General features: G+C 66.3%; 6 protein-coding genes across 10 annotated transcripts; 2 read left to right on the top strand and 4 right to left on the bottom strand.

Annotated features, from left to right (window-relative positions):
• Positions 1-124: 124 nt before the first annotated feature.
• Positions 125-2616, bottom strand: LOC116788649. 3 transcript variants are annotated; one of them, XR_004357700.1, is made up of 3 exons: positions 2397-2610; positions 1697-1856; positions 125-234 (listed from the first exon to the last, which is right to left on the bottom strand). XR_004357700.1 is itself a non-coding variant. In XM_032691683.1 (3 exons), the coding sequence occupies exons 1-3, from the start codon at positions 2543-2545 to the stop codon at positions 345-347; spliced, it is 603 nt and encodes a 200-aa protein (XP_032547574.1). In that variant the 5' UTR covers positions 2546-2616; the 3' UTR covers positions 125-344. The 3 variants fall into 3 exon arrangements, 2 of the variants coding, with proteins under 2 accessions (XP_032547574.1, XP_032547575.1); XM_032691683.1 differs by having other exon boundaries at positions 125-638; positions 2397-2616; XM_032691684.1 differs by having other exon boundaries at positions 125-638; positions 1697-1853; positions 2397-2616.
• A 672-nt stretch (positions 2617-3288) lies between these two features.
• POLD4 (DNA polymerase delta 4, accessory subunit) lies at positions 3289-4656 on the bottom strand. Its single transcript, XM_032691693.1, has 3 exons — positions 4333-4656; positions 4149-4260; positions 3289-4054 (listed from the first exon to the last, which is right to left on the bottom strand). Exons 1-3 carry the CDS (start codon positions 4622-4624, stop codon positions 4030-4032), a joined length of 429 nt encoding a protein of 142 aa, XP_032547584.1. The 5' UTR covers positions 4625-4656; the 3' UTR covers positions 3289-4029.
• A 157-nt stretch (positions 4657-4813) lies between these two features.
• Positions 4814-8150, bottom strand: LOC116788631 (glycine N-acyltransferase-like protein 3). Of its 2 annotated transcripts, none has more exons than XM_032691650.1 (6): positions 8011-8149; positions 7834-7928; positions 7037-7144; positions 6828-6948; positions 6144-6264; positions 4814-6070 (listed from the first exon to the last, which is right to left on the bottom strand). In XM_032691650.1, the coding sequence occupies exons 2-6, from the start codon at positions 7909-7911 to the stop codon at positions 5650-5652; spliced, it is 849 nt and encodes a 282-aa protein (XP_032547541.1). In that variant the 5' UTR covers positions 7912-7928; positions 8011-8149; the 3' UTR covers positions 4814-5649. The 2 variants fall into 2 exon arrangements, with proteins under 2 accessions (XP_032547541.1, XP_032547540.1); XM_032691649.1 differs by having other exon boundaries at positions 4817-6070; positions 7834-7915; positions 8011-8150.
• LOC116788633 (glycine N-acyltransferase-like protein 3) lies at positions 8131-10967 on the top strand. Its single transcript, XM_032691652.1, has 5 exons — positions 8131-8362; positions 8887-8994; positions 9089-9215; positions 9287-9404; positions 10476-10967. The coding sequence occupies exons 1-5, from the start codon at positions 8285-8287 to the stop codon at positions 10876-10878; spliced, it is 834 nt and encodes a 277-aa protein (XP_032547543.1). The 5' UTR covers positions 8131-8284; the 3' UTR covers positions 10879-10967.
• Positions 10968-12634: 1667 nt separating this feature from the next.
• CLCF1 (cardiotrophin like cytokine factor 1) lies at positions 12635-20894 on the bottom strand. Of its 2 annotated transcripts, none has more exons than XM_032691678.1 (3): positions 20879-20894; positions 14162-14328; positions 12635-13129 (listed from the first exon to the last, which is right to left on the bottom strand). In XM_032691678.1, the coding sequence occupies exons 1-3, from the start codon at positions 20892-20894 to the stop codon at positions 12635-12637; spliced, it is 678 nt and encodes a 225-aa protein (XP_032547569.1). The 2 variants fall into 2 exon arrangements, with proteins under 2 accessions (XP_032547569.1, XP_032547568.1); XM_032691677.1 differs by lacking the exon at positions 20879-20894 and adding an exon at positions 19934-20037.
• A 4204-nt stretch (positions 20895-25098) lies between these two features.
• Positions 25099-27702, top strand: RAD9A (RAD9 checkpoint clamp component A). Its single transcript, XM_032690969.1, has 11 exons — positions 25099-25273; positions 25350-25420; positions 25511-25645; positions 25751-25865; positions 25948-26047; positions 26261-26370; positions 26453-26559; positions 26632-26696; positions 26778-26879; positions 26974-27190; positions 27332-27702. The coding sequence occupies exons 1-11, from the start codon at positions 25240-25242 to the stop codon at positions 27428-27430; spliced, it is 1155 nt and encodes a 384-aa protein (XP_032546860.1). The 5' UTR covers positions 25099-25239; the 3' UTR covers positions 27431-27702.
• Positions 27703-27994: the final 292 nt, after the last annotated feature.

Below are 27994 nucleotides of genomic sequence, written 5' to 3'. Positions count from 1 at the left end.
TCAGGGAAGGCTTCAGCTGCTTAAAGGCTGCCCTTGCACCATCTAGCCAAGGCAGCAAATCCTTACAGGCTCTGTTTTTAAAAGTTGGCATCACAGTCTTACCACACATCCAGAGGAAGCAATCCAGAGTCCAGCCCGTGCCACCATTCCCAGGGAGGCAGTTCCTGGGCTGTCTGGGGCTCAGGGAGGAGTCACGGGGCTTCTCTTCTTCCTTCCCGCTTCCCCCATTTTCTCCTGCAAAAGCAAAGGTTTCTTGGCTTTCCTTGCTCCAGGACATGCAGCAAAGGCCATCTTTGCAATCTAATCCTGGAAACTACTCCAGGTTGTCATTTCAGGGGGTTCTCTCAGGTCCTGCACTCATCAATCACCTTGGCCATTGGTTTGCTTGGCAGGTTCTTGCATTCACCTTCTACAAGGAAACCAGGAGGAGCAAATTCAGCTCTTACTGCAACTAATCCAAGCTGGCATTCTGATTTTAAAGGATACTGGCTTGGCCTTACCAGCACAGATCCCACAGTAGGGGTAATACCTACAGGTTCTGCCCTCTTCCACTCTCCTGGAGTTCCACTGGCCCACACCACAGGAACAACTGCAGCTGCCACTTCAGTCAGGACCTTGCTGCTGACAGGAGTTATTCCCTGCACAACAAGAGCTGCTGATTTGATACATTGAGTTTCAGCAATTACAGTGTCAATAGCCCCAGTTTTCAACTGCATTTCTGCCTCAACTTGTCCACTCAATCTCTTTCTAGCACAGATTTGGGTGAGTTTGGCTAATGGAGAAACTGAGGAATTACTCATTGTTTCCCCAGTTTCTTAATCCCAATCCCACCCTTCTTTGGCACTTGGAGCACCACTTTTATCACCCAATTACAGCCCATGAGAGAGCTCCATGTCCAGCAGGGCCAGGTAGCCCTGGGATACTGTCAGCAATGCCTGAATCCATTGCAGGGACCTTGCTTTGAGCTCCCCAGGGCCGGGCACCCCGAGGATCTCCCCGAATAATCCTTTCGGTGCGCGCTGGAGTCCTCGGGGTGCCCCAGCCCGGGGGGCACCAACAGCACTGTCCCTCCAGGGGCCCAATTTGCTGCCAAGGCTTCAATGCACAGCCCAAAAGGCATTTCAAGAGGCCTTCTTGGGAACCCACCAACGGGGACGGGCAGGAAGCCCCAAGAAGGCCTCATTTCTAAAGGCAGGGGGATCTTGCCTGTGTCCCAGACTGGTCCGGGGATCTGAGGCCCTTCCCGAGAAAATCTCGGTGCCGGCGTGAAGGCCCAGAGATCCCTTGGAGCCACGGGAGAGCAGGCACAGAGTCCCTCCTGGGGGCCAATTCTGCTGCCTCAACTCAGCTCTGCAAAGAAGCCTCTAAGACTCAGTTGGTCAGTTTTAGAAGCCAGGCATTGCTACACACTGTAAGATATTTTAAGAGCTTACTGAGTGAAAAAACATAAAGCTTTTATCAGGGACATCTGATCTCAAACAGACAGTTCCTTTCCCATTTTAGTACAATATTATTTTCATATTATTTAATAGGAAGTGCCCAGGAACCCCAGACTGTGCTTTCCAGAACAGAAAATAAACAGAAGGAAGGAGCTTTGCACGAGTGTAACACACTCCAGAACAGACCTGACTTTAGTTGTGCTCTTTGTGTTCAAACACAGCAGACAAAAGCTCCAGCAGGAGAGCTGGCACATGACCCATGGTACCCAGGAAGTCCCTCTCACGAGGGCTGTAGGAAAATCACAGCTGTACGAGTCCCTTGTGCCTGCAGATGCCTGGGGATCCTCTCCATCCACCTCGTGCTCTCCCAACAGCAGAAAGGGTGACCTCAGGGACATGGTGGCACTCGACATCCTGCTGAGAGAGCAAGGAAACATTTAGCATAAAGCTGAGTTAGATTCTAAAGCTTCCTTTCCTGGGAGCTTTGTGCAACTAAGAATGGGAAAATTTGCATCTCCTTTGGTGCAGGTGTCAACAGAGGCTGACAGAGCTTTCACCTTTTTCAGACAACTGTGCCCTTTTTGGCTCCCTGGCAGCTCCAATGGCACCAGAACCCCCTTCCTGCACACCCACAGGTGTCACACACAGGCACCCACACACCTTTGCTCCAGCCCACACGTGGCCAACATTTCCTCACCCTGGACAGCCCAAGGGGAGTATTTCTGCTAGAGAGCACAGCAACCCCCCTGTCCTTGCAAACTGCCTCCCCACAAAACAGGACTAGTTTTCCTGGACAATTCCCCCACAGTCAAGGTCTTTTCAAACTGCTGTCGTGCCACCAAACCTGCTCAGGGTCCCTCCCAGCTTCTGCCTGTCCTCGCATTTAAAGGCACGGGCATATTCTATCTGCCAACAGCAAACCCAGCTCCTCCCTGGCAGTACAAGCCCCGCTCTTACCTGGACAGACTCCCGGGCTCGGCACAGCTGGGGGTCATGGAGCAGCTTCCCGAGGCCCTTCTCTCTCCCCGCAGGAAGCACAACTCGCCTCCGCACCAGGGGAAACCACGAGCCAGCCTGGAAACCGACACAGAGCGAGCAAAAAGCATTAACGCAGCACCAAAAATCCAAGTTAAAGCAGTCTTTGCCTCATAACCCTGCACAGGGAGAGGCTTTGGAATTCCAAAGCGAAACCTGAGACACCCAGAGAGCACCAGCCCCTCAGCCCCGGCACAGCTTCCCCCGGGGGCACCCGGCAGGTAACGGGCTTACCCGGCCCCCGCCGACCAGCACAACGCGCCCCTAAACGCCCCCCAGTTCTCCCAGTCCATAAACATAGAGGACAACACACTCTCACCTCCGCAGCCCGGGCAGCAGCGAGGCCGCACCCTCAGCCCTCACACACAACCAGCCACAGCTGCCGCCTCTGGCCCGGTCTTTATGTACGCCCGCCCGGCTCGCCATTGGCCGAGGCGCCGTGGCGCCTGATTGGACAAGGCCGGTGAAGGGGGCGGGCTCAGCTGTGCCGGGCTGTGCCGCGGATCGCCGCGCGCGGGGTCTCCACTTCCGGGTTGCCATGACAACCGCTGCGGCCTAGGCCCGGGGCTGGAGTTCGGACTCGGATCGGGGATGGAATTAGGGATGGAATTGGGGCCGGAATTGGGACCAGGGCAGTCCCGGGGCCCGGCAGCGGAACAGTGAAGCGAGGCAGGGAGGCCGCAGCTCCCCAGGCCGGGCGCACCCCCCATCGTGGCATCCCGTCCCCCCACCGTGGCCCCCCACCCATCCCACCCCATTCCACCCTATCCCGAGTTACTCCCGACTCCAACACTCCATTGCAGGCTTGGGATAGAAACAAACAATTTTATTGGTTAAGCAACAGAAAGAGCGGATGAATAAAGTCGTCAATAAGCTAAATAATTAACAAACACATCCCCGTTATTACTTTATGACTACACACATCAAAGCTGCTATTTAAGGCTCTTAATTTTATGAATCTCGCGTGACATTGTCCACTCTTCCCTCCCTACTGCCAGACAGTGTGACAACAGCAGCACAATCCATAGTCACCTGCATCCCTAGTTTCATAATACCCTCCCTGAGCTCATTCTTACTTAATTTTAAATTTTTTTTCCATTTTCGGACTTTTTTTGCTACGCTTCCACCTCCCTTTCTCCAACCTGACAGCTGATTTTTTTTTTTTTTCGCCGGGGTCCCAGTCTCGTTCCACCCACCGCCAAATTCCATGTTTTTGCTCTGGCTACCTAGGCAACGTCAACTTCCTGTGGGATTCCTGAGGTGGTTACCTAGGATGGGGGACGGCTGAGCCCCTCACTGTGGATCAGGACCCTCTGTGGGGTGTGGGGGGCTCCTGGGGGGTCGGGGCGCCCCCGAAGTGAGGATGGAAACGGAAGGGGGTCCCGGCACCTGGACACCCTGCCTGGCTATTCTGGAAGGGGTACAACCCCCCGCCCTCCCCCAGCGCCCCAAGGAGCTTCACCCCAGCCTGTGCCCCCCGTCCGACAGCACACAGCACCCCCGCGATGGCGGCCGGGGGGCACGGCCCCCCCCTCTCCTCCCTCGGCGCGGCGACTCAGAGCTCGTACTCGTGCCAGAGGCTGTGGGGGCAAAACGGGGGTCAGCGGCCCCCGGGCGGGGCGGGGGGCACCGGCGGAGGGGGTGCCCCGCGCCCCCCGCCCGTCCCGCACCCACCTGTAGGTGACATGGGGGTTGTCGCGGTGCTCCAGGAGCGCGTCCCGGATGGGGCCGGGGGGGCTCAGCCCCAGCGCCTGCGCCCGCTCCCAGCGCTGCAGGCGGGTGATCCCTGCGGGACAGCGCGGTCAGCGGGGCCGGGGCGGCCCGGGGGACACCGGGGGGGACACCGGGGGGTGCTCACCGGTGCAGGGTCCGTACTCCCAGCAGAGGTCGAAGCGCCGCAGCATCTCCAGGAGCGCCGGGTCCGGCGGGGGCTGCGGGGCGGCGCGGGGGCGGTCCCGCACCTTCGCCTTCCCTTGCGCCTTCTCCTTGCCCTTGTCCTTGTCCTTGAGCCTGCCCGGGGGTCGCCCCGGGCCCCGCCGCCGCCGCCGCGGGAAGGAGTCGGTGATGCGCCGGGGCTGCCCCATGGCCCTGCGAGACATGGAGCTGGCGGCGGCCCCGGCGATACCGGGAACGGGGCGGGGCCCGCCCATACCGGGAACACGCAGGGACCCGCCCCTGTCCGGCCGGGCCCGGGCGGAAGCGGCGGGGCCGCGCTGGGGGACCGGCCACGGCCGCCCCCGCCACCCCCGGGCACGGCCACCCCCTGGGGTCCCGGTCCCCCGCCCCCCTGGGCACTGACACCCTGCCACGGCTGTACCCGGCACTGTCACCCCCAGTTGTCCCCACCACCCCCACACACTGTCCCATTGCAGTCCTTGTCACCCCAGGCACTGTCACCACTCTATCCTGGTGGTCCCCGTCACCCCAGGCACTGTCACCCTGGGTACTGTCACCCCATGGCAGTCCCCAACACCCTGTACAGTGTCACTCCCCCAGATGTCCCTATCACCCCCAGGCACTGTCACCCCTGTGGCTCCCCCTGTCACCCACAGGCACTGGCACCTCTCTCCCGGTGGTCCCTGTCACCCCAGGCACAGTCACCCCACCCCTGCATTCCCCATCACTCTGGACACTGTCACCTCCCCATGTGTCCCTACCACCCCCAGGCACTGTCACCCCCATGGCCCTAGCTGTGCCCCTGGACATTGTCACCCACATCCCAGCACTCCCCATCACCCCAGGCACTGTCACCCCCTGTCAGTCCCCATCCCCCCCCCATGCCTTGACTCACTCCGTGACACCGTCACCTTGTGTCCTGTGTGTCACTGCCTGTCCCCACCAGGACGCCCAGGCGGTGACCCACAGCCTCTGTGCCTGCCCATCCCACCCCCAGCTGTTGGTGACACCATCCCATGGGGGGGGTGTGACACTGCAGGTGCCACCATTTGCCTGAGGCCCTCCCTGGGGGGGGCCGAGAACAGCTGAGATCCGTGTCCTGTCAGGGGGTGTCTCCCAGGGGAGGTGACACGAGAGCCACCAAGCCGTGTCACCGCTGCAACGGTCAGTGCTGGAGGGAGACACAACCCCACAGCAGCCATCAGAGACCCCTCAACACTCTTTAATTCGGGGCTGGCTTTTCTCCCTTGTCCCGCCCCGGGCAGGGGCCGGCGGGGCTTCAGGGCCCGTCCTTGTCCATGGCGGGGTTGTGCAGGATGTAGCGGCAGATGCCGGGCAGGCGCTGGTGGCCCAGCAGCTCCTGCAGCTGCTGCATGGGCCCGTTCTGCAGCGCCGTGTGCCCGAAAGTGGGGAACCCCCGGGCCTGCGCCCGCCGCGCCGCCACCGTCAGTGCCACCTGCATGTGGCCGCGCCGGCGGTGCGCGGGCAGCGTGAAGCCGTGGGCGCCCGTCCCGAAATGGTCGGTCAGCACCCAGCTGAGGGGCTCCCCGGCGCCGTCCTGCACGCACACGTGGGGGAAGCGCCCCAAAAGCTCGGCCAGGTAGCGCCGGCTGCGGGCGTTGCCCCCGTAGGGCCACGTCTCGTTCAGCAGGTCCACGTGCGAGGGGAGCAGGGAGCCCAGCCGCACGCCGGGGTCCAGCCTGGGGGAGCTGGGGGTTAGTGGGGGGGGGCTCGGGGGTGCCTGTGCGGGGCTGGGGTGCGGGGGGGTCTCACCGGGGCTCGGGCATGCTGCTGGGGTCGGGGTGCACGTAGGTGTAGTACTCGGTGATGTCCAGCTCCACGCCTTTGGCCCTCGCCAGGTCCTGCGACACCGTGGTCACCCCGTCCTGTAGCCCTGGCGATGGTGATGTCAGGCAGTCCTGCTCCCCCGACACCCCCATTTCTGCCTCCAGCCCCCTCTGTGTGAGCCCAGTGTCCTCAGTGTCCCCAGGGGATACCTGCAATCCCGGTCTCTATCCCCAGCACCCCAATCCCTGTCCCCACTGTGCCTAGCACCCCCGAGTCCAACCACAGCCCCCCAGTACCCCCCCAAATCCAACCACCATGCTGCCCAGTGCCGCCCAGCACCCCTAAGTCCAACCACAGTGCTCCTCAGACCCCCACATCCCACCACAATACTCCCCATTGTCCCCCAGGACTGTGTCCCCAGTGTGCCCAGCACCCCAATTGCTGCCCCCAGTGCCCCCCAGCGCTCCCCAATCCAATCATGATGTTCCTCTGCCCCCAACACCCCCAAGTCCAACCCCAGTGCTCCCCAGAGCTCCCCAGGACCCTGCCACCCGTGTACCCAGCACCCCAAGCCCACACATCAACCCCCACCCCAGCACACCAAGTCGTGCCCCCAGTGCCCCCCAGTGCCCCCCAGTGCCCCCCAGCATCCCCCTGCCCCCAGGCCACCGATGATGATGAAGGCGGCGTCCCAGCGCTGGCACCCGGGGGTCTCCAGCAGTGCCCGGTACGCCCCCAAATCCCGGTAGAACGCTGTCTGCGTGTTCCAGTAGCTGTCGTTCACTGGCACCTGGGGGCACCCAGGGGCGCCCTGAGCACACCAGGGCACCGTGCCATCCCCCCCTTTCCCTGCAGTGCCCCATGTCCCTGTGGACCACCTCTCCTCTGGGACGGGCCAGCACGGCGCCGAAATCGGGCCACTTGTCCACCAGCACCTCGGAGTCGCCCGGGTTCCCCCGGGTTATGTTCAGCACTGCCCCGTACACCTGGGGGACAGCGGGGGTCAGGGGTGGGGGGCACACGTGTGGTCAAAGCTGGGCGGCACAGGGGCAGATGGGGGGGGTCAGAGCTGGGGGGGTTATGGGGGCAGATGTGGGGCTGGAACTGGGGATTTATGGGGCAGATGTGGGCGGGGTCAAAGCTGGGGGGGTTGTGGGGGCAGATGTGGGGCTGGAACTGTGGGGTTATAGGGGCAGATGTGGGAGGAGTCAGAGCTGAAGGGGGTGGTGAGGGCAGATGTGGGGCTGGAGCTGGGGGTTTATGGGGGTAAATGTGGGCGGGGTCAGAGCTGAGGGGAAGGGGGGCAGGTGTGGGGGGCAGGGTGACACAAGGGCTCCTGGTGACATGGGGGTCCCCATCACTGGGGTGTGACATGGGGGTCCCTGGGCCTGGGGGGGTGAGAGTGGGGAGGTGCCACGGGGGTCCCGCTCAGGCAAGAGACAGGGAGTCCCTGTCACCAGCAGGGCAAGGGACAGGGGTGACACTGGGGTCCCCATCACGGCGAGAGATGAGTGACACTGGGGTCCCAGTCACGGCACAGCACGGGGGTGACGCTGGGGTCCCTGGTGCAGGGGTGGGGTGCCCATCACTGGCAGGGCAGCGTGGCATTGGGGCCCTCATCGTGGCACAGGACAGGGATGGCACAGGGCAGGGGTGACAGCGGGATCCCGGTCACCGGCAGGGCGAGGGGCAGGCTCTTCTTCAGGATGCCCTCCAGGCGCTGCAGCTGGGCTGGGCTCGTCAGGATCTGCATGGTCCTGCCAAGAGACCCTTGATAACAGAGGGCTGGCGTGGCCCCCAGCCCTGTCCCCTTCCCCAGCCCCGCGTGGTCCCCAGCCCCTCCAGCACTCACCCTGCAACAGTCCTGGAGCTGTGGAGCGGGAGCCTGGAGACCGTGTGGCGGGTGGTGACAACAGCGGGTCCCAGGGCCACCACGAGCCGTCACGGGCCAGCGAGTGCCCCCTGCCTTGGGAGGCATCGGGCAGGGTCCATCCTGCTGGGCACTGGGCACGGGGCCAGCCCTGGGACCGCCTGGGGACGGGTGCTCATCTGGGACATTCTGCCCCCCGTGCCACCAGAGCCCCGGGGATCCTCGGTGCCACCACCTGCCCCACGGTCTCGGTGCCATGCAGATCCTGAGGTGCCCAGCCCAGCTGCGGCTTCTGGAGGAGACCCTGCGGAAGAGCCTGCCCACCACCCTGCCGGTGACAGGGACCCCAGGGACCCCCCTGTCCCCTCTGCCTTGCCAGTGACAGGGATTGCAGGGACCCCTCTGTCCCCTCCCCCCTGTTCTGCCAGTGATGGGGACCCTGGGAACCCCTCTGTCCCCTCTGCCCTGTTCTGCCGCTGACAAGGACTCCAGGGACCTCTCTGTCCCCTCTGCCCCGTCCTGTGGGTAACAGAGTTCCCAAGGACTCCTCTGTCCCCTCCCCTCCTTGCCAGGAGCCCCTCTGCCTCCCCCTCCACCTTTCTGGTCACAGGGACCCTGGGGACCCCTCTGTCACCTCTCCTGCCAGTGATGGGGCCCCCAGGAACCCCTCTGCCTGCCCTGCTGGTGACAAGAACCTCGTGTCCTCTCTGTCCCCTCTCCCCTTCCCTGCCACTGACGGAGACCCCGGGGGACACCACAGCTCCCTCTGCCCTGCTGGTGACCAAGACGCCGGGGACTCTGGGAACCCCACTGTCCCCTCTCCCCTTCCCTGCCGGTGACAGGGACCTTGTCCTGCAGGTCCTGGGGACTGTGATGACGGTGGCCCGGGGGAACCCGGCAGCCCACGAGGTGCTGGTGGACTCCTGGCCCGATTTTGGCATCGTCCTGACCCGCCTGCGCCCAGAGGTGCTGCCCCGTGTGCCCCCACCCTGGCAGCACTCCACACCCCGGGGGGCTGGGAGTTGGGGTGCCACCCTCAGCCCCCCTGTCCGCCCTCCAGGAGCACAAGGACCCCAAGGATCACTACACCAACCAGCTGGCCGTGTTCTACCGGGACAAGGGGGCCCTGCAGGCGCTTCTGGGGGGCACCGAGGCGGTGGTCCAGGCACGAGCCTTCCAGATACTGGGTAAGGATGGCCCTGGGAGGGACACGGGGACACCACCTGCTGTCCCCTGCCCGGCTGACAGGCTGTCCTAGGGCTGCAGGAGGGGCTGGATGAGGCCGTGCGGGAGGCGGCCGGTTCCAAGGGGCTGCAGGTGGAGACGATCCGGTACCTGGGACTGATGAGCCCTGAGCCCCCCCGACCCCGTGGGCAGTGAGTGAGGGCACCCAGGGTGCAGGGACACCAGGGTCACCGGGGGGCGTGGGGGCACTGGGGACACGGGAGCACCAGGGACACAGGGGCATCGGGGGGCCAGTCACATCCCTGGGTGGCACAGGGGTCCCGAAGCACATTCCTGGGTGGCACAGGGGGTTCCTGGGTGACATGGGTGGTCCCTGAGCACGCTCCTGGGTGACACAGGGGTCCCTGAGCACATTCCTGGGTGGCACAAGGGTTCCCAATCCCATTCCCGTGTGGTACAGGAGTTCCCTGAGCACAGTCCTGGGTGACATTGGCATCCCCAATCCCATCCCTGCGTGGCACAAGGGGTCCTTGAGCACATCTCTGGGTGACATGGGTGGTCCCTGAGTACATCCCTGGGTGACACAGGGGTCCACGAGCACATCGCTGGGTGGCACAGGGGTCCCTGAGCACATTCCTGGGTGGCACGAGGGTTCCCAATCCCATTCCCGTGTGGTATAGGAGTTCCCTGAGCACATTCCTGGGTGACATTGGCATCCCCAATCCCATCCGTGCGTGGTACAAGGGATCCTTGAGCACATCGCTGGGTGACACAGGGGTCCACGAGTACATCCCTGGGTGACACAGGGGTCCACGAGCACATTCCTGGGTGACATTGGCATCCCCAATCCCATCCCTGCATGGCACAAGGGGTTCTCGAGCACATCCCTGGGTGACACAGGGGTCCACGAGCACATCGCTGGGTGGCACAGGGGTCCCTGAGCACATTCCTGGGTGGCACAAGGGTTCCCAATCCCATTCCCGTGTGGTACAGGAGTTCCCTGAGCACATTCCTGGGTGACATTGGCATCCCCAATCCCATCCCTGCGTGGCACAGGAGTTCCCTGAGCACATTCCTGGGTGACATTGGCATCCCCAATCCCATCCCTGGGTGGCACAGGGGTCCCTGAGCACATCCCTGGGTGACACAGGCACCCCCATTCCCACCCCTGGGTGGCACAGGGGACCCCAGCCCCATCCCAGCCGCCATCCCTTGCAGCCATGGGGTTCAGCATTCCCGACTCCTGCCACTCCCCCTCGCAGGTTGCCCCCGGGCCTGCGCCTGGCGCCCGTGTCCCCGTCCCACGTCCCGCTGCTCAACGCCACGTGGGCCCAGGGTGGCAATGCCCGCAGCCGGGCGTTCCTGCTGGGGCTGGTGCGGGCGCTGCCCTCCGCCTGCCTGCTGGGCCCGCGCGGCCGCCCCGTGTCCTGGACCCTGCTGGACGCCCAGGGCTGCCTGCGCCACGGCTACACGGTGCCCGCCTGGCGCGGCCGCGGCCTCACCGGCCTCACCATGGCCGCCATGGGCCGGGGGCTGCACGCCCGCGGCTTCCCCATCTACTGCACCGTGCTGCCCCACAACGCGGCCGCGCTCAGCGCCCTGGGCGCCATCGGCTTCGTCACACAGCCCGGAACCTTCTACCTGATCGTGGGGACACCCAAGTAGCGCCCGGGGACAGGGTGGATGTGCTCGGGGTGGGGTAACCCGGGCCTGGGAGGGGACTGGATCCCTACCCCAGTAACCAGCATCCAGAGGGGAACAGCCCGACTGCCGCGCTGAGCTCACTGTGGAGACATTCACGCCGGTCCCTGCTGATGGGAACAGCCCGACTGCCATGCTGAGCTCAGTGAGGAGCTGCTCTCTCTGGCCCCTACTGAGCTCAGAGCCTGCAGCAGTTCACTCTGGTCCCTGCTGATGGCACAGGGGGGAACACCTTGGTTCCTCTCTGAGCTCAGGTTTGGATCTGTTCACCCCGGTCCCTGCTGATGGCACAGGGGGAACACTCTGATTCCTCACCGAGCTCAGGTTTGGATCTGTTCACCCCAGTCCCTACTGATGGCACAGGGGGAACACCCTGACTCCTCTCTGAGCTCAGGTTTGGATCTGTTCCCCCCAGTCCCTGTTGATGGCACAGGGGGAACACCCTGACTCCTCTCTGAGCTCAGGTTTGGATCTGTTCCCCCCAGTCCCTACTGATGGCACAGGGGGGAACACTCTGATTCTTCTCTGAGCTCAGGTTTGGATCTGTTCACCCCCATCCCTACTGATGGCACAGAGGGAACACCCTGATTCCCCTCTGAGCTCAGGTTTGGATCTGTTCACCCCGGTCCCTACTGATGGCACAGGGGGAACACCCTGATTCCTCACTGAGCTCAGGTTTGGATCTGTTCCCCCCAGTCCCTACTGCCAGCCCCCCCTGGGGGTGCGGTGCGGGCAGGGCGGGGGCGCTGGAGAAAGGCCTTTTATTCGTTCATACAAGAATAGATCTTCTGCAATAAATACCCCAATAAATAAAACATCTCCAATAAATAAACACTCATAGACGCACCAGGACAGCGGCCCCGCCCCTGGATCCAGGCCACGCCCCCAGCTCTGCATTGATGGGCACTGGGAGGTGGGGCTTGGTTAAAATGGGGCGTGGCCTGTTGCGGGGAGGAGGTGGGGTTGGCTACACAAACTAGTGGGCGGGGCTTATTGCCATCCAGGGGTGGAGCCTATTGCTCCAGGGGCGGGGCTTGCTGCTGGATGGGGCGGGGCTTATTCCTATGCTCGGAGGGGCTTGGTCCTTTTCGAGGTGGGCGGGGCTTGTACCCACGTGGATCTCTTGGGGTGGAGGGATGGGGCACCCCGGAGGGGTGAGGACACCCTTGGGGGGGCACCTGGGGGTCAGGGGACCCGTCCCTTAAGGCACAGTGTGGTGACAGAGGGGCTGTGAGGTGGCTCTTTGGGATCAGGAGACCCATCTCTCAAGGCACACTGGTGGTGGAGAGGGGACATGGCATGGCTGTGGTGGCACTTGGGGTAAGGAGCCCTGCCCCTTTAAGACGCAGTATGATGAGGGAGGGGCTGTGGGGTGGCTTCGGTGACACTTTGGGATCAGGAGACCTGCCCTTAAGACACAGTGTGGTGACAAAGCGGATGTGGGGTGGGTTTGGTGGTACTTCAGTATCAAAAGCCCCATTTCTCAAGGCACACTGGTGGTGGAAAGGGAACATGGGGTGGCTTTGGTGGCACTTGGGGTCAGGAGACTCACCCCTTACAGCACACTGTGGTGACAGAGGGGCTGTGGGGTGGCTTTGGTGGCACTTCGGGGTCAGGAGCCCCGCTGCTCAAGGCACGCTGGTGGCGGAGAGGGCACCTGGGTGAGGAGACCCGGCCGGGTCCCACCAGCACGAGGCGGGCGGGGGCACGGGCAGGGCGCTCAGAACCCCCTGGCCTCCAGCCGCAGGGTGACCACGGCGGGCGGCACCTTCTTCTTGAGGCGGTTGAAGTCCTTGGCCGAGCGCCAGAGCCAGGTCTGCAGCTCCTTGAGCAGCCAGAAGTCGTCCATCTTCTTCAGGAAGTCGTTGGGGGCCGGGGGGGCCCCGGGGGGGCCGGCGGGGGGCCCGGCGGGGCCGGCGGGCAGCGGGTACCCCAGGGAGGACATGACGCCGCCGATGCTGAGCACCAGCCCCTGGAGGCTGGCGCAGAAGTGGGCGAGGCGGTGGCGCAGCTCGGCCGTGCCCACCTGCCCGTCCAGCACGCGCAGGTAGCAGAGCAGGCGGCTGTAGGCGCGGTAGTTGGCGGCCAGGCGGGCGTTGTCCGTCAGCCCCCTCCACAGGTCCAGGTCCACCGTGGCGCTGGGCACCCGCTCGGCGCGCGCCAGGCGCGGGGGGTTGAAGTCGGGCTCATTGAAGGGGGGCCCCAGGTAGTTCAGCTGGAAGGGAACGGGGGGTGTTGGGCATCGGGGGTGGTGTGGCGCTGGGGTCGTCCCCCTTGTCCTGTTTCCATGCACTCCTGCCTGCCATGTCCCAAATCCCCGTGATCACCATGTCCCAGACGTCCACACCCCACGGGTGCACACACCCAGCATGGCCCAGGTCTCCATGTCCCCCCCAGCCCGGGTTTCACTGTCCCCCAGGTACACATGCCCACTGTGCCCCTTTCCCTTCCATGGCCTTGGTCTCCATGTTCACCCTGTCCCCAGCCCCCATGTCCCCCAGGTCCCCATGATCACCGGGTTCCAGGCCTCCCTGTCCCCCAGCGGGACATGCCCACCCCGCTCCCAGTCTCCATGTCCACTTTTTCCCAGGCCTCCGTGTCCCCCTGCACACCATGTCCCCTGTCTCCACGTTTCCATGACCCCCGGGCTGACACGCCCACCATGTCCCAGGTCTCCCTGTCCCCCTCTTTGCAAGTCTCTGTGTCCCCCTGCACACCATGTCCCCAGTCTCCTCGTCCCTCTGCCCATGTCCCACTTCCCCCAGCTGGGCGTGCCCACCACGTCCCCATTTTCCATGTCCCCCCATCCCAGTTCTCAGTGTCCCAGGTCTGTATTTGTCCACCACATCCGAGGTCTCCACGCCCCCCGGACGGACACGCCCATGTCCCCACTCTCCACGTTCCCCTCTTCATCACACCCCCCTCCATCCCACCACGTCCCCGAGGGGGACATTCCCACCACGTCCCAGGCAGTGACGCTGTCACCGCTTGGCACCCAACGTACCGGCACCACCAAGGGCACGTCGGGGCAGAGGCGGGGAACCTCCGCGTGAGTCGGCAATGCCGGCGGGGAGGGAGAGGCCGATGCCCACACCCACGATGGAATCATGGGCCAGGGGAGGGGGCCCGGGAGCCGCCCTGCGCCCGGAGGGTGATGAGGCATTTCCGTGCCCCCCGGCACGGGAGCGGCTCGGCACGGGGTGGATATCCCGGGGCGGGGGTGGGGGGATAAACATCAGGGACTCACGTAGGTGCCGGCGAGGGTGCGGAGCTGGTGCTCCAGGTAGCGGGTCAGGTCGTAGGTCTGCTGGATGGACTGGCCGGCGCCCAGCTCCTCGGAGCAGTTCAGTGCCGGCAGTGCCGGCAGGTTGCAGAGCGCGGCGCACAGGAAGGTGAAGATCCCCCAAGAGTCACCTGCGGGGGACACGCGGCACCTCAGGGAGGGTGACAGGGACAGCCCGGCTCTGGGTGGGCGGCGCTGGGCCCGCGGGGTATCCCGGTGTTACCCCTCTGAGAGCGGGGAAACTGAGGCATCAGCACGGGGAGGGGGGGGCACCCCCACCTCAGCACCCCCTCCTGGAGCAGCAGAGACCCCCCCCCCTTCACTGCAGTGACCCCCCAGCTCCCCTCCGAGCGCTCCCGCCCATGGCTGCACCAACAATCCTTTATATGGTCTGGAGCAGCACGGCCTCGGCATTCCCGCAGGGACACACGCCTGGGATATATTTGGGCACCGCCAACGCCGGAGCGGGCTGGGTACCCAGTGGGGATCCCCGCAGAGGGGCCACCGGGAATGCAGGGGGGTGGGACACGGCCCTGGGTCACGGGGTGACCTTTGCCAAAGCCACCGGAAAGAGCCGGCGGGTTCCCCGTCATCGGCCTGACGTCAGGGAGGCCCGGGAGCCGCGGCCTCGCGCGCCGGCGGCTCTGCAAAGGTCACGGCCCGCGGCCAGCGCGCTCCGGCCAGCTGGCACCCCGGCACGCCGGAGCTGGCCTTCCCGGCAGCTCCTCCCGGGAAAGTCCGGCCGCTGGCACGGCTCGGTACCGCGGGGCTCCCAGCGTGGGCAGCCCCCATGTGCCCCCGCACGTCACCGCTCCCCGTCACCGGCCACCGGTGACGCACGAGGGTCCTCGGGGACACCCCGGCTCTGGCCACAGCGGCCCCGTGGTGGTGGGTACCCCTGCGCCCACCAAGCCACACTGCATGGGATGCGACTGCCCCGGGGGTGAACGGGACAGTGATCACACCTGGGAGACACCCCGTGGGTGTGCGACATGCTGTCACACCTGGGAGGCACCACGCAGGGGTCATTAGGTGTGCACGGGTGTGGGACACCCTATAGGCGTGTCGGGTACCACACAGGCGTGTGACACGCGTGGGATGCACCTGCAGGGGTGTCCGTGCCCAGGTGTGTGTCCACACACGTGTGTGCATCTGTGGTGTGTCCACGCACGTGCTGCGCACGTGTGACACGGCAGGTACGTGTGCAACGTGCTGTGCATACGGGACACATCCTGCGAGGGGGTGATGACACTCCGTGTGCGTGTGACACGCTGTATGTGTGTGACACACCGTGCACACACAACACACTGTGAGAGTGACAGCTGTGCACACACGACACGTTCTGAGAGTGCAACAACACTCGTTGCACACACCGCCCCACGGGTGTGACACGCCGTGGACACGCGACACACCATGTGTGTGACACACCACGCACACACACCACCCCACGGGTGTGACAAGCCGTGGACACGCGACACACCATGTGTGTGACACACCACGCACATGCCACCCCATGAGTGTGACACGCCGTGCGCACCTGACACACCATGTGTGTGACACGCCGTGCACACGCCACCCCACGGGTGTGACACGCCGTGCGCACCCGACACACCATGTGTGTGACACGCCGTGCACATGCCACCCCACGGGTGTGACACGCCGTGCACACGCGACACGCCGAGCATGTGACGCCCCACACCCACGTGTGATGGTGTGTGTCTCCGTGACACCCCACACCCATGCGTGGCAGCCGCCCGCCCTTGCCCTCCGCGACTCGCCCGGTGCCCCACAGAGGGCACGTGCCGCCGCTTGCCCGCGTTCCCGGTGCATCCCGGTGCATCCCGGTGTGTCCCGGCGCGTGGAGCGTGCGGCCGGCCCCGCGTGCGTGCGAGCGTGGGCCGGGGCCGGGGGGGCCGCGGGGGGGCCGCGGTGACTCACACCACACCCCTCCTTCCCGGTGTTTGCTTTGGCCGGACCCTCACCCGCCGCCGGCTCCGGTTTCCAGGCGGGATTTACACCCGCCCCGGCCCGGCCAGCGCCAAACCAAACACAGCCGGGGAGCGGGAGGCGGGGGGGGGATGGCAGGGACACGGGATGGGGATGGAGACACGGCAGCTCCCGGGCAGGTGGCCGAGACAGGAGGATGAGGACGAGGATGAGGGAGAAAGGGAGTGGAGGTGGGTGACTGGAAGATGGGAATGGTGGGGTGCACAGCAGTGGCACAGCAGTGGCCATGGCACAGCATGGGTGGCTCTGGGTGCTGGTGACCATGACACAGCAGTGACAGTGGCCATGGCACAGCAGTGACAGGGCCCACAACACAGCAGTGACAGTGGCACAGTGGCAGCAGTGACCATGACACAGCAGTGACAGTGGCACAGTGGTATCAGTGACCATGACACAGCAGTGACAGTGGCACAGTGGTAGCAGTGACCATGACACAGCAGTGACAGTGACCATGACACGGTGATGACGGTGACCACAACACAGCAGTGACAAGGCCCATGACACAGCAGTGACAGTGACCATGGCACAGCAGTGACAGTGCCCACGACACAGCAGTGACAGTGACCATGGCACAGCAGTGACAGTGGCCCAGCCATGGCAGGTGCCCCCGCTGTCCCTTGCCCACCCCATTCCCAGTCTGGCACCCGGCACCCACCAGCACAGACAGTGGAGGAGGGAGGCTCCAGCCGGCACAGCTGGATCCCGGTGACGTCGGAGAGGAAGAGCCCGAGGGTTTCAAAACCGGCCCTGGAGCACGGCCAGGATGCTTCCAGCCCACGTAAGCAGCTCATGGCGTGGCTGCCCAGGGTCACCGACCCGGCCCCGGGGACACCCGGGGAGCCGGGGTGACGGGGGGCCATGGGAGTGGGGATCCCCCAGCTACAACAGCAGCAGCCCTGGACACCCACACCGGACACGCCAGTGGTGCCACAGGCACCCCTCGCACACGTGGCAGCGGGGACGTGGCTCAGCTGCCCTTGGGGTAACACCACCGGGCCCCCTGCCCTACCACCCCCCCGGCGGCGCGGGCGGCGGCGCTGGCCAGACCTCCCGGCGAGCGGCCGAGGCAGGAATTCGGCCACGGGGCCGGTGAGCTGTTCCCTGGGCATGCTGTGGGCAGAGCCGCCGAGGGCTGAGTGACCACAAGCCACCCGGAGCCGCTTTCCCGAAACCCTCGTGGTGGGGGCGGCAGCCGGGAAGGGGGGACCCCCTGGCCCCGGAGCCCCCCGGCAGCGGACGGAGCTGAGCCGGCCCCTGCCGCCGCAGCGGGAGCTGCCGTATCTGATGGGCCGGAGGCCAGCGGCGAGCAGAGCCCCATCCCACCCCACAGCCCCATTCCTGGGGCCAGAACGGGAGGTCTTGTGGTGGCCAGGAATGGCTGTGGCACTGAGGACAAAGCAGCCCTGTCCCCGCTGTCCCAGTCACTTCCCGGCCACCAACTGGCACCACTTAACCCTCCACGGGGCGTTTCCCAGCCCAGCGTGGCTGCCAGCTCCAAGGGTCTTGGAGTGGGTGACGCTCAAGAGCACAAGGACAGACACTTCTGTGTTCCCACACTGCCTGCTGGTGTTTAACCCCGCCACGGCTGGGCAGGTGACACCAGGGCACAGCAGCAGCCCCTTGGAGCCCACGGGGACGCGGGGATGCTCACATTCCACACCCGAAGATCACGAACGCGGCGCTGCCTGAGCTCCAAGGGGAAGGACGCGCGTGTTCTTGCCGCCCGACAGCAGCCACAGCCACCACAGAGGTGTCCCCATCCCACCCATCCCACCCCGTGGCAAAGCCACCGTGCCGGGGGCGGGCTGGGGCGCGGGGGGCGCGTGGCCCCGCATCCCCCCCGTGCCTGCGCTCGCGGCGCTGACTGTTTACATCCTGTCTCCTCCGTGTGTTTATAAATGCGGCCGCGCATGGGAGACTCCAGCGAGGCCGTAATTAGCTGGGCCTGGATTTCCCATCCCGCTCCGACTCTGGCTCCAGCCAGCAGCACGGTGGAAACACCCCCACCGGTGAGGGGGGCGCAGGCCCCTAATCCCAACCAGACCCCACCGTCCCGCACGCACGCCCAGCGCCCACGAGCCACGCGAGGCATCCCGATCCCTTCCTGCCCCTCCTGGCACGGGTCACGGAGCCACACAGACCACCAGCCCCCCTGGCACCACCCTGGGGGGTTCACCAGCACAGAGCCAGGGTGGCAGCTCTCCAACAGCACAAGGGACCCCCAGTGACAGCGCTGGGTGACACACCCTGGCACTCCCAGACCCGCTGCCACCGCTGGCATCTCCCATCGTGGTGCCACGAGGTCAGCGTGGGACTGGCAGTGTCCTGCTGCCCCTATGTCCCCGCAGCACCCTGAGGAATCCCAGGACACCTCCGTCACCCACAGGCCACGTGCCACCCGTGGCCACAGCACCGCTGGGCCGCCTGCTTCCCGGATATCCCATCTGCACCGGGGCGAGCGCATCCCCGCATTCCTGCCAGGATGCTGGCGTGGGACAGCGGGCACGGTGGCACGGGAACACGGGCGCTGCCGCGGCGGGGGGGAGGCTGGGGGGGGGGGGGGGATGATTTATGGGGCTCGGTGCCACTTAGCAGGGCATAAATCTCCCCCCGGCGCGGCCCTGTAAGCAGAGCCCTCTGCGTTTCCCTGCGGAGCCCGCGCCTAATGCAGCCCAGATGTGCCGCCGTCACCGTGCCCTCGAGCCGCCTGCTAAATAGGCACGGGGACGCCGCCGGTGCCAGGCGTCCCCGAGCCCCGCCAGGAACGAGGGACGGGCAGCCCGAGGATGGGGATGCCCAAAAACGGGGAGCGGGGCCGGGGGTGGCCGGCGGCGGCCGAGCTCCAGCCCCGCGGCTCCCGCGGCCGCGCCGGGCTCGGCGTCCCCGTCCCCGGCTCGGCCACGTCCAGCGGCCTCAGCGACAGCGGGAAGGGGGAGAGGAAGGGGCGAGGGAGGCCGATGGAGCCGCTGGGGATCCCGGCCTCGCTTTTCCGGTTCCCCGGCGCTCGCCCCGCTTTGCCCGTCCTGCGTCACCGCCGGAGCCCGGCCCGGCGCCGGCCTCGTGCTGCCCCGGCCCCGCTCCCGCCGCCCCGGACCCCGGGGAGCCTCGCGGCGCCCGCGCCGTGGCCTTTTAAGGGTGTTTTCCAGCATTTTCCCCGGCGAGGAACCCCCCGGTCCCGGTGTGCCCCGGGGAAGGCCGGACCCCCGGCGGCCCCGCGGGTGCTGGTGGCCGCTCGGGCCGGGGGAACAAAGCCGTCCCGTGGCCGCGGGGACAGTCCCCTCCCCGGCACCCCAAATTCCCGCTGCTGTGTCCCGGAGGAATCTCGCCTGCTCTAGCGACGGCGTTCGGAGTCAAGCCCCGAAATCCAGCCCCGGGCAGGAAAGCTAACTCTTCCTGCCCCCCTAAATCCCATCGACTTTCCTTTTCCTCCCCTCTGTCAGTCCCGGGGTTTAATTCTCCGTGCTCAGCGGCGGTTCCCTCCCTGGTAATCACAAACATGCATGGAAAAGAGGGAACGAGAGAAAGGGGGGGAAAAAAACCAAAAAACCAAAAAAACAACAACCCGACCTAGAGAGGGGAAAGTCTTAAATCAATCCCAAAGCCAGACAGACGTTTTAATCACATCAAATTAAAATCAGCAGTCGGTTTGGAAAGGGAAAAAAACTCCCGGCAGATGCAAGCAGGGGAGTTGGGGCACCCCCCGCCCCACACCCAGCGCCGTGGGCTTACCTGAGAGATCCCCGGTAACATTTAGCATAGTCGGGGTGCAGGGGGATTTCGGGGGGGGCTCGGCTCTTGCTCGGCACCCCGAGCCCACCCGCTCGCCTCAGCCCTGGCTCGTTGCTTCGCTCGCTCTCGGGGTTGGGTGGTGGTTTTTTTGTTGGTTTTCTTTTTTTTTTTTTTTCTTTTGGGGTTGGTTTCTGGGTTTCTTTCTTTTTTTTTTTCCCTCGGTCTCTATTTGTTTTGGTTTGGGCTCGCTCGGGTGTTAGGTGGAAAAAAAAAAAAAACCAAAACCAAAACCAAAAACCGAAAAGCCGGGGCGGGTAGGGTGGGTTTTTGGGGTGTGGAGGGTTCGCACCACGCTCCGGCTGCTTCGCTCGCCGCCGTTCCCCCCTTCCACCTCCCTTGATTTGCTCTTTTGATTGGGGTCCAGGAATGCAGGAATAAAAAAAAAAAAAAAAGGAAAAAAAAAAAAAAAACCACAAAAAAACCCGGAGCTCGCATCCACCCTCTCCAAAGCTGCTGCCTCCTTCTTTCCTATTTTTTTTTTTTTTTTTTTTTTTTTTTTCCCAATTCAAGTGTTAAGCAGAACCAGGTTGCTTTCAAGAATGTATTTGATGCAATTGTACACAAGAGCAGGCTCCATTCATTCCCTCCCTCTCCCCCCCAACTCCCGCCCCGGCTTTATCCCCCCTTTCCCCATCCCCATCCCCGGGGTCCCGGCACCGGGCAGAGCTGGGGAGGCTGGAGCTGAGCCCCGGAGCTGCGGAAGGCGGAGGGGAGGGAAGGGAAGAGGGGGGTCCCCGGGGGTGCTGCCGGCCGGGTGGGAAGGGGGGACCCCCGCTTTCTCCCTCCCCGCGCCCCCCGGTCCTGGCTCCCGCACGGCTTTTGTTAGTGGCGGGGCCGGTGCGGGGCCGGTGCCGCCGTGCGGGGTGTGTGGGGGGTGTCTCCTACCTGCTCTCAGCTCCATGCGGGACGGGCGCGGGGCCGGCGCGGTGGGTGCGTGCTCGGGGGTCCCCGGGCGGGCAGGCAGCGGTCCCGCACACCGGCCCGGGACCGCGGCTCCCATTTGCCGCTCCGAGCCCTCTCGCCTCTTCTCCTCCCCGCGCACAGAGCCGAGAGCCCGGTCCCGGGGGGGCACGGACGGAACGGGAGGGAGGGGGGGTCCGGGGAGGGGAGGAGGGGGGGGACGGGGCGAAGTGCGGCGGAGAGGCTCCGCTGGCGGGGCCGGGGCCGTGGGGGGGGCTGTGGGGGGCGTGGGGTGCCAGCTTGCCCCCCCTTCCTTCCCCCCCCCCCCGGGGCAGCGGGGAGGAGCGGCGGAGGGATGGGGCCGGCCGGTGCGGGGAGGGTGGCGGCGGGGCGGGGATGGGGGGGTCCGGGGCTCTCCGCTGGCACGGCCGGCCCCCTCCCCTCCGGCGGAGAGAGAGGGTCCGGGGAGGCGCGGACCCCCGCCCGGGCTCGGGGTCCCGCAGCGCGGGGGGCGCTGCCCCGCCGGGACGGCGGCAGGTGAGCGGCGGGGCGGGGGGAGCGCGGCGGGGTCCCGGCGGCACCACCGGAGCCCCTCGGAGCGGCGGCGGCTCAGCCCCGGGGGGACCCTCCGTCCCGGGGAGGGGTCTCGCTCCTCCCGGTGCCCCCCGTCCCGCACGGCCACGCGGGGACGGGGAGGGACCCCCCTCCCCACACCAGCCCCATCCCTCCGGGTGCCAGAGCCGCTTCCTTCCCAATTATCCTCCCCCGTTAGGACGAACCCCGTCCCGGCGCCTGCGGGGCCCTCGGCAATTACCGCGGCGTCCCCCACAGCCCACGCGGGGTGGGTGGATGGGGCGGGTGTGGGGGGCGCGGGGAGACCCCCAGGGCCGAGGGAGCGGCTGCTGGAGGGGAGGGGGGCGGCCCGCCGGCCAGAGCCCCTCGTCCCTTCCCCTCGTGCCCCACAGCCACGAGTGGGTGCTGCCGCGGGGGCTCTCTCGGCGGGGAGGGGAACGTCCTGGCTCCCCCCAAAAAAAGCTTTGTTTAAAACAAAGGCGCTGGGAGCGCCGGGAAGGGCCGGGAGGTAACAGGCGGATTCGCTTCCACTCCAGACCCCGGCCCTGGCCGGGTCCAAGCCCTCCCCGCAGGATCGCATCCTCCCGGCTTTCTCCGGGACACGGGGTGCCCTGCTCGGAGCGCACCCTTTCCCCAAATCCACCGGAGCCCCGGTAGCGTGTTTGAGGGGTCTGCCCGGCATGGGGCCGGCCCTTCCCGCCGCCCCAGCCGCGGGACAGGGTATCTGGTTTCCCCCCCGAGCCAACGGCTCCCGCCAGCAGCACTGGAGCAGTTGGGAAAAGCCGCCAGTCCGTCCCCGGGGGTGTCCTGCCTGCAGAGGCAGCGGGGCTGCCCCTCACTGCCCTCTCCCCCTCCCCTAAATCCAGCGCTGCGCTTGCGCCTTGGGGGAGTTTTTCAGCCACCTCGGCTCACGCTGGGCCAACACCTGAGAGAGGAGAGGAGGAGGAGGGTGACGCAGCCGGGCAGACGCGGCTCCTGCCTTCCCAAGGCCCTCTCCCTGTGCCAGCCAGCGGTGCTGAGACAGAGCCCCTTCGCTGGGACAAAGTGGGCACAGGTCAAACCACTGGGAAGCCTCATCCAGCCTCCTCCTCCTCTCCCACCTCCTCCTCCTCGCCCAGTGCCCAGTGCCCGCAGCGGCTCTGCGTGGGTGAGGCCGTGCCCGCCCTGCCCTCGAGGGCCACGTCACGTCACGGGGCAGCTGAGCTCACCTCCGTGCCCCGGTCCCCTCGTGGCCAGCCCAGCCTCCCACTGCTGACCTTTGCAGCCGGCAGCCCGGAGGAGGGAGGCACAGCGGGGCCAGACCCAGAAATGCCGGGTTTAGCCCCAAACCGCCCGCAAGGCGCGGGCTGGGAGGCACAGGCGGTGCCCGGCTCCTCGGGGACATCCCTGGGGCGCAGCCAGGGCCACGGAGCAGCCGTGTCCCGGCTCGGCGTGTCCCCTCCTGCCGGGCTGGCAGCAGAAGCCCAGCTGTGGCCGTCTGTCTCCCTGGGCAAGGGCGCCGTGCCATGTGCCGGGAAGAGAGCCGGAGGAGCGGGAAGGAGGCTGGGAGACATCCCCGAGCCCACCGGGGCGCGAGGGAACAGCCCATCGCCGCCCCGGGCGAGCTCCCCGACGCTGGCGGGAGTCCTGGGTGGGCACAGCTCAGCCTGGCGGTGCCGGAGCCCCCCGAGGGGCTGCCAGGCTCCTGTTGCCGCATGGAGCCCGCTCCCTGGTCGGCGCTGGAGGGAGGAGGGAGGGGTGACCTGGCTCCGGCCCCCGCTGAGGTGTGTGTGTCACGACCACAGCCAGCTGCGTCCTCTCCGCAGCCCCATAAAGCGCCGGGCCCCGAGGCCAGAGCCCCTCCTGGGGACGCCGCTCCAGAGGAGCCCGGCAGCTCTGCCAGAGCTGGAGCGGACGCTCGCACACAATCCCGTCCTCCTCCTGGGAGGAAGGGAGGCAGCCAGGGCTCACCCCAGGGGCGGAGGAGCCAGATCCGGCTGGACCCCGAGCCCAGGCCAAGGCAGGCCTGGGAGTCCCCAGAGCGCCGACCCCGGCTCAGCCCCCCACACGTGGCTCGGCCCCCGGAGCCCCCCCGAAGGTCAGGGGGTTGTGTACCTGGAGGGGACGCGCCGCCGAGGGTCCCAAATCCCGGATACGAGGCACTGGGAGAGAGACACACCTGGGAGGGGAGAGAGGAGGAGGAGGAGAGGCCGTGAGCGTGTCCTGGAGGCTGGCAGCCACGGGAAAGGGGCTCTGCACCCCTTGCCCTGCCTCCCCCCCCATCAGGTGCCAGCAGTGGGGCCCCTCTGAGCCACTGAGCCCGGGAGGAGGGACTTGGGAAGCGGCTGCTCTGGCGGCGGGCGGGAGCCAGCTGGAGGACCCTGCTGTGAGCACGACTCGAGTTCCTCACAGACACATCCCCTGGGCTCCCTCGAGGCCACGAGCCCAGAGTCCGGCACTCCAGGCTGGCTGCGAGCACGGGAGGCCGTGGGAGCCTGTGCCACATCCCGGGAAGTGCTCATGGCCAGCCTGGAGCAAGCTGGGCTAGGGGGAGGTGTCCAGGCCCATGGCAGGGAGGTGGGACTGGGGGGGCTTTAAGGTCCCTTCCGGTGCAAACCATCCCGGGATTCTGTGGACAACCCATGGATATACCTGGCAAGCCCAGAATTTACAACATCTCCCCCCCAGTGCATAATCCTGGGACACCCCCAAAATCCATTCCTGGAAGTGTTCCAGGCCATGTTGGACGGGGCTTGGAGCAACTGGGTCTAGCGGAAGGTGTCCCTGCCCATGGTAGGGGGGTATGACTGGATGGTCCCTTCCAACCAAAACCGCTCCAGGATTCTCTGGGATGCACGGCCAGCAGCACCTGCAGCAGGGAGAGAGACCATTAACCATTCACCACTGCCAACGTGGGAGCAGCATCCTGCCCCCGGAAGGCAGGGATCAAAAAACCCCCGGGACCCCGGGGAGCACCGGAGCAGCTCCAGGGAGCTGTATCCCTTCCTGGAAAGCACCTGGAATGCGGGAAGGGGCGAGGGCACCGGGCGGAGCGGGCAACGCTGCGGGAGGGCAGCCCCGCCCGGGATGCGGCTGGGAATGAAGCGGGGGGTCAAGGGGCTGGGGGGAACAGGGAAGGAACGACCCCGGGGGAGCCCCGGGACCGGTCGGGAAGCCCCGGGAAGGACCCGGCGCGGGGAGCGGCGCCGAGGGGCTCGTCGAAGCCCCATTGGGCAAGCCGCACGTCACTCCGAGCACCGACCAATAGCGATTCGGGAGGGGCGGGACCTGCCACCCCCGGTAGCAGCTGGGAGCTTCCCCCCCGCGCGCCGGTCACGTGGTGCTCTCGCGCCGTGCCGTCACGCGCGCCCCCGGCGCGGACCAATCGGAACACGGCGAGGGCGGGACCGAGCGGCACTCGCAGCCAATGGGGAGGCGGCGGGCGCAGGGCGGGCGCGGGAAGCCGGGAAGGCACCGGCGGGGGTGAAGCGGCCGGAACCACCGGGAGGGGCTGGAGGGGGGCGGGGGAGCGGGCGAGACCACTGCGGGGCCGCTGGGGAGGGCGGGAAGCTGCAGGGCGAGGAGCGGGGAAACCAAAAACCGTGGGGAAGGGAGGGGGGCGGTGAGGCCGCGGGGCGAAACCAGCTGGGGGGCGTGGTCTTTCGTGGCGGGGGGCGTGGCCTAGTTCGTAGGCGTCACTGAGGGGCGCGGTCTGCGGGGAGGGGGCGTGGCCTCCTCGCGGGGGCGGGGCCTGGGGGCGGTGGCGCGAAGCCCCCACGTGCCCGCCCGGTGCCATGAAATGTGTCATCGCGGGCGGCAACGTCAAAGGTGAGCAGGGGGCACGGGGGATGGGGGGGTCCCCCAGGCCCTGCCTCACCCCCCCTACTCACCCTCTCTTTCCCAGTGCTGGGCCGAGCCGTGCACTCCCTGTCCCGCATCGGCGACGAGCTGTACCTGGAGCCCACGGAGAAGGGGGTACGGAGCAGCTGGGGGAGCTGGGTGGGGCACCTGTGCCCCCTTCAGTCCCCTCAGGCAGTGCCGACACTGTGTGTGCGTGTCCCCCAGCTGTCCCTGCGCGCCGTCAACTCCTCCCGCTCCGCCTTCGCCTCCTTCCTCTTCGCCCCCCTCTTCTTCCAGCTGTACGAGCCGGGCGGCCCCGCGCCCGACACCGAGCGCTTCCGATGCAAAGTCCACATGAAGGTGCGGCCCCCCTGCCCGGGACCCCCCCACCCCTCGAGCTCCCCGTTGTTCTCAGGCAGGTGACAGTCCCTGTATCCATCCCCTGTATCCATCCCCTGCCCACAGTCCTTCCTGGGTGTGTTCCGCTCGCTGCCCTCGCTGGAGAAGTCGGTGGGGAAATGCCTCATCCTGCTCAAGCACCGCACCAGCCGCCTGGTCCTGCAGCTCCACTGCAAGTATGGTGAGTGCCAGGGGGGTGACACAACAGCGGGGACGTGCTGGCACCGTGTGCTGCCCTGCTGAGCCCGTGTCCCCACTGCCAGGTGTCACCAAGACACACAACCTGGCCTTCCAGGAGTGCGAGCGGCTCCAGGCCGTGTTCGACACCCAGCGCTGCTCCAGCCGCCTCTGTGCCCCGGCACGGTGAGGGGGGAACAAGGGGACACCACGGGGATGGCACTGGGGGTGGGCAGAGGGTGTGGGGGCAGCACTGGGGTGGGCAGGACAAAGGGGTACACCAGGGTGGGCGGAGGGGCATGAAGGCGGAAGGAAGGAGGGATCCTGGCTGGCCCCGTGGGATTTGGGGTGCTCAGCCCCCCTCCATGTGCCCCCCTCACCCACCCCCTGTGCCCCCAGCGTGCTGGCAGACGCTGTGGTCCACTTCCCCCCGATGCTGGCTGAGGTGACTCTGGGGACTGGCCCCGGGGGCAAGATCAGCCTCCGGAACTACGTGGAGGACGAGGCAGGTGAGTCCTGTGGGCTGAAGTAGCCCCTTGTCTGCCCTGGGGTGCCCTCACAGCCCCCCCACTCACCTCCCCCTCCCATCAGAGCTGAGCAAGACGATGGTGACGGAGCTGTGGCTGGCTGAGGACGAGTTCCAGTCAGTGACCGTGTCCCCGGGCTCCCGCATCACCTTCTGCCTCAAGGAATTTCGGGTGAGTCCCTGCTGGGTTCCCCCAGCCCCGTGTCGCCCCCCAGCCCCCCCTCACCCCCCACTTTGTCCCCAGGGGCTGCTGACCTTCGCCGAGGCCTCCAACCTGCTCCTCACCATCCACTTCGATGAGCCTGGCAGGTAGGAGGGGGTGCTGTGCCCCCACCCCGTGCTAGCCCTGCCTCTGTGTCCCCCCGACCCTCAGCCCCTCTGTGCCCCCAGGCCAGTGGTCTTCACCCTGGATGACACCGTGCTGGAGGTTCACCTGGTGCTGGCCACCCTCTCTGACCTGGAAAGCAGCTCCCTCCCCGCCCCCACCAACGGGTGAGTCCCACAGGAACCCCCCCAGCTGCCCACAGCAGGGACCAGAGTGAACATTCCCGATCCTGCCCCTGTCTCCTCGCTCCCTCCCCGTCAGTGTGTCCCACCTGCCCACCCCGGCCGACGACTTCGCTGATGACCTCGAGTCCTACATGGTTGCCCTGGAAACCAGTGCCTGTGAGGGGGCATCCGGGGGCCCCCCCAGCCCCACCTTCCCCCTGCGCACCCCCCGGACAGCCCAGAGCGACCCTGAGGAGCAGGAGGAGGAAGAGGATGAGGACGGAGCTGTGCCGGGGACCCCCCCTCACAAGAAGGTCTGGGATGGGTGTGCCTGGGGCCAGGGGGTGGTCACAGCCCCCTCCTGACCCCCCCTCCCAAGAAGGTCCGGGATGGGTGTGCCTGGGGGCAGGGGGTGGTCACAGCCCCCTCCTGACCCCCCCCTTTTCTCCCCCCAGTTCCGCTCCCTGTTTTTCGGCTCGGTGCTGACTCCGGGGGGGCCCGGCCTGGCCCCCACCCAGGAGGTGCTGGCAGAGGACAGCGATGGAGAATGTTGAGCCCTGAGCCACTGCCACGCCCCCCCAGCATCCGACCAGCACCACAGGCACCCCCCAGTGACCCGATTCATTACAAGTTTATTCCCCAAAAAATTCCTCCCGCCCCCCGCTCCGCTGCCACCCCAGGGCTGGGCTCTGGGCTCTGGGCTCCAGGCTCCCCCCTCGCCCCAGCACTCCCTGCCCTGGCACTGGGCTTGCTTTGGTGGAGCGTGGCTCGAAGAAGGGGGGGGAAACAGGATCCTCCAAATAAAAAAACTTGAGTCGAAAGAAAAGCGACCTGATTCTGTGTGTGGGTGTGGGGTGGGGAGGGGGACAGGGGGGTGGGTGGGCAGCACCCCGGCCGGGGCGGGGGGCGGCTCCCACGGCTCATTTCTTGGCTTTGGCAGAGTTTCGGGGGGGGGTGACGGGGCGCCCGGCAGGGTTCAGCCCACTGAACTGCCCGTACTTGCCCTTGCTCTTGTCGGCCGGCTTCAGGATCTGGGGGGCAAGGGGGAGAAACGGGTCAGGGGGGGAAGAAATGGGTCAGAAAGGGGCGAAGGGGGAGAGAAATGCATGAGGGGAGGG

This window comes from Chiroxiphia lanceolata, chromosome 6, assembly GCF_009829145.1.
Source record: "Chiroxiphia lanceolata isolate bChiLan1 chromosome 6, bChiLan1.pri, whole genome shotgun sequence".
NCBI classification, from domain to species: domain Eukaryota; kingdom Metazoa; phylum Chordata; class Aves; order Passeriformes; family Pipridae; genus Chiroxiphia; species Chiroxiphia lanceolata.
This window is presented reverse-complemented; position numbering and strand designations above follow the sequence as displayed.

Bases quoted from the DNA above. Each gene is read 5' to 3' on its own strand.
- LOC116788649 (XM_032691683.1), bottom strand. From the start codon at position 2,545: ATGCTTTTTGCTCGCTCTGTGTCGGTTTCCAGGCTGGCTCGTGGTTTC. The intron at 1,857-2,396 runs GTAAGAGCGGGG...TTGCTCTCTCAG, and splicing joins GAGCCCGGGAGTCTGTCCAG to CAGGATGTCGAGTGCCACCA. The intron at 639-1,696 runs GTCATGTGCCAG...CTTGTTGTGCAG, and splicing joins GGACTTCCTGGGTACCATGG to GGAATAACTCCTGTCAGCAG.
- POLD4 (XM_032691693.1), bottom strand. From the start codon at position 4,624: ATGGGCGGGCCCCGCCCCGTTCCCGGTATCGCCGGGGCCGCCGCCAGC. The intron at 4,261-4,332 runs GTGAGCACCCCC...GCTGTCCCGCAG, and splicing joins GGAGTACGGACCCTGCACCG to GGATCACCCGCCTGCAGCGC. The intron at 4,055-4,148 runs GTGGGTGCGGGA...TTGCCCCCACAG, and splicing joins AACCCCCATGTCACCTACAG to CCTCTGGCACGAGTACGAGC.
- LOC116788631 (XM_032691649.1), bottom strand. From the start codon at position 7,911: ATGCAGATCCTGACGAGCCCAGCCCAGCTGCAGCGCCTGGAGGGCATC. The intron at 7,145-7,833 runs GTGACCGGGATC...GCTGTCCCCCAG, and splicing joins GCCTGCCCCTCGCCCTGCCG to GTGTACGGGGCAGTGCTGAA. The intron at 6,071-6,143 runs GTGAGACCCCCC...CAGCTCCCCCAG, and splicing joins AGCAGCATGCCCGAGCCCCG to GCTGGACCCCGGCGTGCGGC.
- LOC116788633 (XM_032691652.1), top strand. From the start codon at position 8,285: ATGCAGATCCTGAGGTGCCCAGCCCAGCTGCGGCTTCTGGAGGAGACC. The intron at 8,363-8,886 runs GTGACAGGGACC...CTTGTCCTGCAG, and splicing joins GCCTGCCCACCACCCTGCCG to GTCCTGGGGACTGTGATGAC. The intron at 9,405-10,475 runs GTGAGTGAGGGC...TCCCCCTCGCAG, and splicing joins CCCCCCCGACCCCGTGGGCA to GTTGCCCCCGGGCCTGCGCC.
- CLCF1 (XM_032691677.1), bottom strand. From the start codon at position 19,961: ATGCTAAATGTTACCGGGGATCTCTCAG. The intron at 14,329-19,933 runs GTAAGCCCACGG...TGTCCCCCGCAG, and splicing joins TGTTACCGGGGATCTCTCAG to GTGACTCTTGGGGGATCTTC. The intron at 13,130-14,161 runs GTGAGTCCCTGA...GTTCCCTTCCAG, and splicing joins GCACCCTCGCCGGCACCTAC to CTGAACTACCTGGGGCCCCC.
- RAD9A (XM_032690969.1), top strand. From the start codon at position 25,240: ATGAAATGTGTCATCGCGGGCGGCAACGTCAAAG. The intron at 25,274-25,349 runs GTGAGCAGGGGG...TCTCTTTCCCAG, and splicing joins CGCGGGCGGCAACGTCAAAG to TGCTGGGCCGAGCCGTGCAC. The intron at 25,421-25,510 runs GTACGGAGCAGC...CGTGTCCCCCAG, and splicing joins TGGAGCCCACGGAGAAGGGG to CTGTCCCTGCGCGCCGTCAA.